Source organism: Filicampus tigris, chromosome 8 (assembly GCF_054856515.1).
Source record: "Filicampus tigris isolate MCC_2025a chromosome 8, RoL_Ftig_1.0, whole genome shotgun sequence".
In the NCBI taxonomy this organism is placed as follows: Eukaryota; Metazoa; Chordata; class Actinopteri; order Syngnathiformes; family Syngnathidae; genus Filicampus; species Filicampus tigris.
In genome coordinates this window covers 6,867,501-6,877,544 of record NC_141224.1, presented here as the reverse complement: position 1 = coordinate 6,877,544, position 10,044 = coordinate 6,867,501, and the positions used below count along the sequence as shown (strand labels likewise).

The window sequence follows — 10,044 nt, the reverse complement described above, 5'->3', positions numbered from 1 at the left end:
GATGCAGTGCAAAGCGCGTTGGCATGGCAACCCACCCATCTTGCACACTCGCACACACAAACACCCATACTGACAATGTCACCTCTCTTAAAAACCACAAACATGACCTTTCCTCTCGTCATACTGTCTGCCTTTCCTGCCATTTTTAGTGGGATTCATACAGATGGGAGCCCCGCTAAAATGCCGCAGTGTCATTTCGGGGCAGTAAAAAGCGCCGTAACGGCTCCAGGCTGCGCCGCATTACCTCACCCTCCTCCGGCTTTGACGGGAGATCGATGAGGTACCTTGTCAAATTGAAACCTGCCCAGGAAATTCGTGACACTCTGTAATTTGCTGCTCCCATTTGTTGTGCAAAGCCAAAAATAGCTTCGTCTTTCTTTGTCTGCTGCCATGAATCACATGGTGCCGGCCTCACACAGAGCCCTCAGCCCTCCATCCACCACCCTGTCTTTTTAATGGAACATTCTATGTATTGTTTTCTGTTATTTTTAGCTTGTCATATCCCCCCACCCCACACACACACACACACACACTCGGGCCTACTTCATCATTTTTCCCTGTTTACATGTGTGAGTCCTCTCACTTTTGCTTTGTGTCCACGTTCACTGGAATGTACGGAAAGCACACCAACAACATCTTCAACCGAGACCTGCTCTCTGAACACAAGGTAAGCCATCTACCTACCTAACACCTCTGCCATACTAGTGTACTGACCTACATACCAAGCTACACTTGTACCTTCCGACCTGCCTCCCTTCCTTTGTTACATCCAACCCACTGACCATCTTACCTATCGATACCTTCCTTCCTTCCTACCAACCTAGCATTGACCTTGTTTGACCTTTTGATTTCTGAACATGCAAACGATATACATATCAGACATATATATGGACATGAGGACTTGAAAAACCGAATACTAATTCAAAATGGACAGTCAAGACAATCGTAAGAAAGAAAACAGCAAAGCAATTTGACTTACATCTCCAAAAAGTGGTGGGAAGAAGTACAGCCTTTACCGATCTATCTATCTATCTATCTATCTATCGTTCTATCTATCGTTATATCTATTGTTATATCTATCTATCTACCTACTCAACTTTTGTACCTTCTTACTTACATGTCCACCTTCCTAACATTAATTGTAACAGTGTCCCACAGGGATCTCTACTAGGACCAGTGACATTAGTACATAAATTGACAGTTCAGTCCTAATAACATATCTTCTATGCATTAACCCAGAGCCGCCCTGATCCTGGAAATATTTTTGTTAGTGGGTGTGTGGGGGGGGGGGGGGGGGTAGTGAAATACTCCGCGTAAAATTCTCAGAGTAAATTTTACTACTGTGCATAGTGCACCACATTATAACATACAAAGCAGTATAGAGGTATACCATTAGACTACGGTTCTTTGTGTTACAGGACAAACTTGTCCATGCTATTAAAAAAATCCAGCATGAAGTGGATGAGTGCAGGGAGGCAGAAAGCGAGATGTACATAGACTCAGTACGACTCGAGGTACAGTCTTCTCCCTACTGAATTACGAATACTAATCTTTTCTGAATGCAAAATATAGTGCAACCTCCAAACGCAAATAACAATTCTTATATTGGATCCCTCGTTAGTGTACCTAGTATTGTGGCCAGCGTGTTGCTGCGTGGTCTTTCAGAGCCAGTTCGACAGACTGGAACGAGAGATCCGATCCGAGTTCGGGAACCTCCGCCGCTTCCTGGATGAGGAGGAGTGTAAGGACCTAGAGCGATTGAAGCGGGAGCGAGGAAGACTGCTGAAGAAACTCAAGGAACGGGAGAATGTCATCTACCGGCAACGGAAGGACCTGGAGAGAGCCATGGTCGTGCTTAACGGCAAACTGGCCGAGGAAGAGAGCACCAAAATGCTCAAAGTGAGAAAAATACTGCATGAAATTACACCAGTATTCAGCCCGGGATGCTGAGTAGCCAAGCGTTTGATTCTAAATATTGATTGGCTTGACATTTGCCTCCTTTGTGAGTCCAAATCAATGTTGTCACTTAAAGGGGACAGGCAGCGGATTCATTGGTCAGCAAATAGAAAGATAGCAGTAAATGGGTTTCAAAAAATGAAGTTGTTTTCTTTCTTTCTTTCTTTGACTGCAGGACATACAAGATCTTATCAAAAGGCAAGTCTACGCATTCATTTTTGTGACATGCATGCTTCACATCACGCCCGTCAATCATTAACATCCTCCCCTGCCTCATCTGATCCAAACAGATCTCAGGTCAGATTTGTCCCTCCTCCAGAAGTGGACAGCGAGCTGCACTCGGGCCACTTTGTGGGACCCATACAGTACAGAATATGGAAGCACATGAAAACCTGCCTGTACCCAAGTATGTCCATATCATAAAAGAAAATGTGTTACAATGGAACCAGTTCAGCAACAGTGACTTCCAATTTCGTTGTCCAATTCATTGGTTCTAGGCCATATTGAAACCTTCATTAACTGTACAAGCAATGTTCCAAGTAACATTTTAATAATCATCATAATACAGTAGAGTCCTACTATTGGATCGAGGATGCATAAAAAAAAAATGCATTGAAAAAAAATGAACACATTTTTTTGTAAACCCAAAAAGTGATTGAATAAACCTCCGATAAGCAAAAAAAAAAAAGTTTTGAAAAATATTCAACATATAAAATGAAAATTACTCTACAAACATATGTAGCTACGCAGCGGACTCTATTTTTGTGACCAGCATAAATCTGGTGCGGCGTATCGCTGCTCGGAGGCGCGTTATGCTCCATGTTGGGAATTTCATAGATGAGTTCAGGCTGGCGGATATGTGATAAGGAGGGCTGCGTGGCTGTGGGAGTGATACAATACAATACAATACAATACAATTCTATTTATATAGCTCCTTTCGTAACAGCTGGAGCTGTAACAAAGCACTTTACAAACAATAAACAATAAATAATAATCATTATGAATGAAATACGTCTAACATCCAACCACACATGTCCACGGAGCTCACAATCTGTCTGCGCCCCGATCAAATTCATCCAAATCACATTAGATCAGCTGCCCCAGCATTTAGACATGGTCTGAGCAGGCATACGTTTAAACTAACTTTCCGCAACCAAATTGTCACTCCATCGGGCACATCTCCAAGGACACAACCTGACCCACCTTGGCACAGACTGGTCTGCCAAATTGGCTAGCATGCGCTGATACGAAAATCAAGATACGCCGACATTTGCGACACAGCAAGTGTCTATGAAAATAGAGCCCAGGAAGTTCACTGTGCTTGCTTCCAGATATTACACAGGTGACATTCGACCCAGAGACGGCCCACCCCCTCCTGTCCGTCTCCCCGTCCCGCACCTCAGTGCGCTTCAACCACGCTAAAGATGCACCGAGATGCAGCCGGGACAACCCCAAACGCTTCCACCACTACTACTGCGTGCTGGGTCGTGAGGGCTTCAGTGTAGGGCGACACTACTGGGAGGTGGAGGTGGGCCACAAGACGGCGTGGAGGCTGGGCGTGGCGCGGGCCGACGTTCCACGGGGGGAGATGGCGGCCACGGGCACCTCCAACGGCCTTTGGACTTTGGCCCTAAAAAACGGAGACATCTTGGCTTGCACTGATCCCACACCTGTCAGGGTCAACGTGCCGCTTCACCTGGCTCGCGTCGGTGTATTTCTGGACTGTGAGAAGGAGGAGGTTTCCTTTTATAACGCTGAGAACATGGTTCCAGTCTACACCTTCGCCACGGGAACTCTCCTGCTTCCATTGTACCCTTTCTACAATCCATGTGATACTGACAATGGCAGGAACACAGCTCCCATTAGCATCTTTAGCCCATCGTTATGACCAAGGGCTTTGTTAGTAGCATCGATGTTTTGGTCAACAATGACAAAATGATATCGTTGACGTCCTTTTTGTTTTCATGACAACAAAGCAGTGACGGACTAAATATGGCACTTTGAAGATGAAATCATGATGAGTGGACGTTTGAGATTTTGTGACCGGACAATAATGTTAGCGGGTGTTCTGTCAAACTTTCAAAATGCACGCTCACCGCATGCCAAATGTTCAAAAAGGAGAGCACACATTTTATTTGGGGATAAATAACACATATATACTGTAGATATGTTTCGACAATCTGTTTGAGATTAATTTCATAGTTTAAAGTTTTCATTACAGCCCATTAAAATAGGATGCTAGCTAGCTTCTAGCTAAAGTTACCGGTAGTCCCGAGCTAGCTACTGTTCAAACATGGAGGCAAATGAGACATTTTAGACCTGTTGCTGTCCTACCACAAAATAAATAACAAACAAATCCAAGAGTACAGACACTTCACACTTTTGGCGATTGCATCAAAAAGATCAAGTAAAGAGTGAGATGCTAGTGATGACTATCCGCACTACTACTTTCGCACAGTATTAGTAGTTTTGCCACCCCCATTGTTGATTTTATTGTTTGTTTTTGAAAGTAGTGGTAGAATAGCACTAAATAGAGCACTGACCTCCTCCAAGGTTGATGTAAGGTCTTTGTCCAAGGAACCAAAGACTGAGCAACAACTTGTAGCTCGGCCCAGAAGTTTTGGAAGCTTTGAAAGCTTCAGCGTCAACTGTTTGGCGTCTGTGCAAACACATGGCACATTTTCAAGGTTATGGGAGCCCAGCGCTCGCCACTGGGATCAGCGGCGTGTCGGTCATACGACAGGCGAGCTGACGTTGAGTGACAAGGTGTTGACAGTGAGCTGACCTTCATGAGAAAAGATCAAAATAAAAATCACTGCACAGAGATGACCTATTTATTCTTGCTGCACATTAAGCTGCAGCTTGAGAAAAATAATGAGGGGGAAAACGTTTATATACTGTAAAACCTGCTAAACTATGCAACATTTTTAACTCGAAAAAATAGGATCCAGCAATTTCTTTGAGAAAAAAAACAACAACAACATTTGAGTGTTGTTAATGCAAATAAAATGAAATTTCCCAAGGGGAGGTATTGTTGTCTGATTAATTATTCATTCTGAACTTCAGCTGTTTAAATATCAATGATATTTTGTTTAAATACACATTTTCGTTGTTGGCTCTCGCTAGCCACTTTTGGCCGGTTGAAACTCATGAAAACTGCATTTCTAAAAAAAAATATACTAATTTACAAATACTAATTTACTGCCACCATTTAAAATGCCTCTGATTAACCCCAAATAAAGTTCAGATGTTCTAATAGGCTTTCCCTGACATTTTCTTTTCTTACTTTAATTACTATTATTTAGTTAGTTACTTACTGTACTCAGTTACAGTTAGTTACAATTAGTTACTTCTTACAATTACTAGTTCTAACCTGAGAATGTGGCCGTATTCAGAATGAACCAATCACATTTAAAATCATGTTATACACCTACCACCATTTAAGGTGCCTCTGATTAACACCCAAAAAGTTCAGATGTTCTAGGAGGCTTTTGCTTTGGTGTAATTACTTCATTTCTTAGTCACTTCCTGTACTGATTTAGTTAGTACAAAACTGAAGGTTTTGTGCTAACTAACACTGACTGCTTTTTGGAACTGTTCATAATTCCTTCCACCTTTACTACCCAAACGCCCAGTTCCAGATGAAGAAACAGAGCCTGAAAGCATGATGCAACCACCGTGCTTCACACTAATTTTGGTGTTCTTGTTTGTGCCAAACATTCCTTTTTAATTGGGGGGACAAGGTTTTTGGGGGAGAAATTTTGAAACCAATGGTGAACTTCTTTGCCATAATTCCAAAAGCTTATGGCGCAAACTTAACGTTGCTCATCAACAAAAGAACACCGCACATGCATTTGAACAGGGGTGTGTAGACTTTCCATATCCACTTCATGTAGTTCAAATTCAGAAGTGATTGGATGAATTTTTTTTTTTTTTTCTTTGAGGACCCCTGGAAAAGCATTTGATCCAACTAATGCATCCTCCACCAACAATAAAAGACACACAAATATGTCAAAGTTACCACAACTTTTACTGTTCACTGTTGGAGGTTTTTGTGACACATTCACGCTCATGACCTTGTTGGAGACAACGTCACACGGACGCACAGCAATGCACTTCACACAAAACGCACGCGCGCGTATCGCAGCTGGGAAATGGCAACCTATCACACACGCACACTCGCACATATAAAGTGTAGGGTGACAAAAGCCTGCGTTGTTTTCCTTGGCCGTGCTGCGTTCAATGACATCAGGTGCATTTGAACGCAACGCGGATATTACTGCACTGCGAGAGAGCAATGTAAGAAATGCGAAACAGCATATAGACGTTTCATCAGTGTTTGGCTTTTACAGTACATGAGCTCAATGCATTCGTGAATATTAGTTGCTATCGTATATAGCGTGTATATATAAATATATAGATTCATATATTTCTTTTAAGGTTGCTGAGGAATTGAAATTAGTTGTCTTCTTTATTATTTAGTATGACACAAGAACCATTCCGCACACTAAAAAGTCAATTAGAGGGTTAATAAAGCGTTGTACACATGCAATATTTACAAAGCTGGCGTGAATGTGTGTGTGTGTGTGTGTGTGTGTGTGAGACTGTTTAAGCGGAACCCATCAGGCATATTTACCAAGGACCAAACGGTTGCTATTTGTTTGTCCATTTAACACAGAGGCACCTTTATACTTTTTGGATTTGAAGTGTTTTTACTTTTCTAATCCTAATCCAAACCCTAATATATGGCTTTTGCAAACGTTGGAATATTGTCTGATATTAGTCAGAAAAAATATCAGCAACGGCCTGTTAATTATAACCATTTGGTATTTTGACACCGGTAATTGACCTTTCATTCAATGGCTTTTTTTTGTCTGTGCTTCTACTATTAATTAAATATGTATAATATAATATAATATAATATAATATAATATAATATAATATAATATAATATAATATAATATAATATAATATAATATAATATAATATAATATAATATAAAGAGTAATGTTGAAGACATTAAATAGGTCATTTACAACAGGGGTTCCCAAGCAGTGGGCGGCGGCCAGGTACGGGGGTCGGGCACAGCACCTGTCACACATAGCGACATTTGAGATTTTTCGGATGGTGTTTTAGGTTTAAATTTGTTTTATTTGGCATCCTCCATTTTTCACACGGACTCTTAAACAGGTCAAGTGGAGGCAGGATGGGCGTTTTAATGTCGTGACCACTACTAATTCTACGATAGATTTTTGGATATTTCGAGCCCCCCTAAAGGTCTTTTCACACTGCGTTGGCTACCTTGGTGCATATCCGAATATGTGACGACTTAACGGCCTACCAGGAATTAGCCTGGAGACTTTTCCTGCTGTTCTGGACATGAGGTAGACCATATGTCATTTCTCTTATGTCCCAAGCAACTCTCACGACCATTACTACTACTTACTTCTATACATTTTTTCCATCTCTTCACATTTTGCACCCGCCTGACTCCCAACGCTACAGCGCCGGTAGCAGTGCGTTGGGAACCCCCGATTTACAATATACGGGATGATTCATCTTATCAAAATGGTCAAACGACCCCATGAATAATTTCAAAGGTTTTCAGGCGGACATGGAAGGAAAATAAGGCAGGTTTTAAGAAAGCGAGAAGGGGAGAGCAGAAATGAAGCGGAGGCAAATGTCTAATTGGTGTTAACTTACCACCAAAAAAGATTTTTTAAAAAAACAACACAAAAAAAAAAAAAAGAGCAGAACACTTAGAGGAGGCGGGGCGGGGTTTGACGTCAACAAAGTCAAACTGCAAGTGTGTAAACAAAGCGCGTGAACAGGTGAGCATTGGGAGCAATAGCAGCAGTCTTACCGGAACGGGACAGGATGGCTCGACTAAATAAAGTGCAAAGGAGACGCTACCGCTTGACCTGCTTGTCAGCCTAATACTGTGAATGTAATCACCTTCGCCTTTCCTAATACTTTCTATCAGTTGAGGATGAGTTTTAACTTTATTGATAGTTAGGTGGAGTAAATCACTGCCCAATCATTAAGATACATTCCAGAAAACTGCAAAGTTGTGTTTTTTTTTTTTTTTTTTTAAATTAATCCCCAACTAGGAAAAGGTTATCAGAACCCAGCTTCTTTGGAACTTAATATGACATCTTATATTAATCGCCACATCATCATCATAAGATCTGTGCATGTCCGGGAGGAGCTGCTGTAAATTTAGCCCGGGTCGTTAGTGGAAGTTACGGCGGGGCCGTTAAAAAGCGAATCGGTAAGCCATTTATTTGTATGGGTAATATCGTAAACTGAGTTTGAATTGATAAAGTGCTATTTTTCATATTTATGTTCAGTATATTTGCTTTTAATCCGTTTGTGTTTAAGTATTTATTTAGGGCCAAATTCACTTTATATTTTCAGTGCATTATTTCCCTATATTTAAGAGCAGTGTTAATGTTCCAACTGTTACCGTGGGCGACAATGACATTAGATATACTTTTTAGAAATGAGGTGGTACTTGGTGTTAAAAAAAAAAAATAATCGAGAACCACTGGGTGAAACTATTAATACAGGCAATTAGAAACATTTTTACACATGCATTTTTACTCACAATTATTAATTATTTGTGGTCGCTATCGCCCGTGAGTAGCGGGGAGAGGGGTTGACTATGATTTTTGTGACATTTTTGTTTGGTCGCGTGTTGTGTAAAATATGCGCCTTGGCTCAATAAAGTTTGAGAAACACGGCTTTAACTAATAGAGGACTAGCTAGTCTGATTCATGTGTTTTTGTGTGCGTGTATATATTTGAAAGTTATAGAAAACCCACCTTGTTTTTTTTTTTTTTTTTGTTTTTTTTCGTTAATGTGATTGCACATCACATCGTGTTAACGTGGGATTGACATCACTTTTGCAAGCCTTTTTTTTTTTTTGCCTTTTTTTTTTTTTTTTTTTTGCCGTTTTGCATCTTTTGCATGCTAGTAAGTACACAGGCAATCAGCGTGTGGAGGAAACGTGACGGTGAAACCAAATTGTGAGATCGTTATAATAGAAGTGCACAATCTGGTGTTCGAAAATACCTTAGGGTGGATTTTTCGACTTGTAAACTCTGCATTTGCAGTCTGGCAGTTTTGTGGTGGGAATTTCCAAACAATAGCCTGCAAGAAATACAAAGCTGTTCCTATATGAAATATGGATTGTTAGGCTGTGTTCAGACATTAGGTCAAGCAAGGTCCCGATTTGAGGGGAGGGAGTTTGATTGTCCAAAGTGATGGTGGGTAGCGCGGGGGTTTCCAATGTGAGCAGTCAGTCCTCGGGTGGTGGCGGTGATGGAATCTCTATGTTTGCCAGCACCGCTGCTTACGGAGAGGAACCGCCAATAAGATCAGCTTGATCTGTGCCCGGCTCGGGGGTGCCTGCATTGAGAATGTTTGAAGGTTATTGATGCTAACACTGTGCTAGCTGGTTATTTTTGAAATTTGACATGAAAGACCCTGTAAAGTGAATTCAGATTTGTTTCCAAATCCATTTGACATGTTTGAAGATAATTCCTGAAAACCTGCAAAGACTGCTGGCATTGGCCGCTTTAGAGCGCCTCGTTTGTCAGCCGCGAGTGCGCGCGCATCACGCGGAGAAAGGTGGAAGAATGAGGAGAGGGAACATTTGAAAAAAAAAAAAAAAAAAAATAGTCTGACTTGACACCCAATGTAAGGAATGCGACTTTGAGCAAGCGAGGCGGCTTCTGAGCGCCTCGTTGTCAGCCATGAGTGTACGCGTGTCACGAAAAGAGAGATGGAGAGTGAGGGGGAATTATATTTTGTTTTTATGTGCAACCTGACAACTAGCACGTGGACTGGGATTTCAGTCAATTTTAGAAGGCACTTATTTTCATTTTACAGGGTCTTTGATTGTGTCACCACATACCGTTGGGGATGGGCTCTGTCAGGAACGGAATATGGTCGTCGGGCAAGGGAGGTTCGTAGGCCGCATGGGTGGCGGATGAAAACATCTTTTGAGGTTCCGGAGCTGGGCTTGGGGCTTTCGGGGTGGTCGGCTTGGGCTCCAGGGTAGCGGCGACGGGTTTTGGATCAGTT

At 41.7% G+C, this 10,044-nt stretch overlaps 2 protein-coding genes across 2 annotated transcripts in view; one reads left to right on the top strand and one right to left on the bottom strand.

Annotated features, from left to right (window-relative positions):
- Positions 1-555: 555 nt before the first annotated feature.
- LOC147143277 (zinc-binding protein A33) lies at positions 556-4,902 on the top strand. Its single transcript, XM_086038365.1, has 6 exons — positions 556-667; positions 1,419-1,514; positions 1,666-1,899; positions 2,132-2,154; positions 2,247-2,362; positions 3,288-4,902. The coding sequence occupies exons 1-6, from the start codon at positions 566-568 to the stop codon at positions 3,842-3,844; spliced, it is 1,128 nt and encodes a 375-aa protein (XP_085894491.1). The 5' UTR covers positions 556-565; the 3' UTR covers positions 3,845-4,902.
- A 1,065-nt stretch (positions 4,903-5,967) lies between these two features.
- The window catches only part of LOC147143276 (uncharacterized), a 19,423-nt gene continuing 15,346 nt past the window's right edge, over positions 5,968-10,044 (bottom strand). Inside the window, exons 11-12 of the mRNA XM_086038364.1 lie at positions 9,875-10,044; positions 5,968-9,366 (exon numbers count right to left, since the gene is read on the bottom strand). The exon at positions 9,875-10,044 is cut by the window's right edge and continues 377 nt beyond it. Coding sequence (XP_085894490.1) covers positions 9,311-9,366; positions 9,875-10,044 — 226 coding nt within the window. The 3' untranslated portion in view covers positions 5,968-9,310. The remainder of the gene's footprint in view (positions 9,367-9,874) is intronic.

Excerpts from the sequence above, each read along its gene's own strand:
- LOC147143277 (XM_086038365.1), top strand. The coding sequence starts at position 566 with ATGTGTGAGTCCTCTCACTTTTGCTTTGTGTCCACGTTCACTGGAATG. Across the intron at positions 668-1,418 it reads ACCTGCTCTCTGAACACAAG|GACAAACTTGTCCATGCTAT; the intron begins GTAAGCCATCTA and ends TTTGTGTTACAG. Across the intron at positions 1,515-1,665 it reads TAGACTCAGTACGACTCGAG|AGCCAGTTCGACAGACTGGA; the intron begins GTACAGTCTTCT and ends GTGGTCTTTCAG.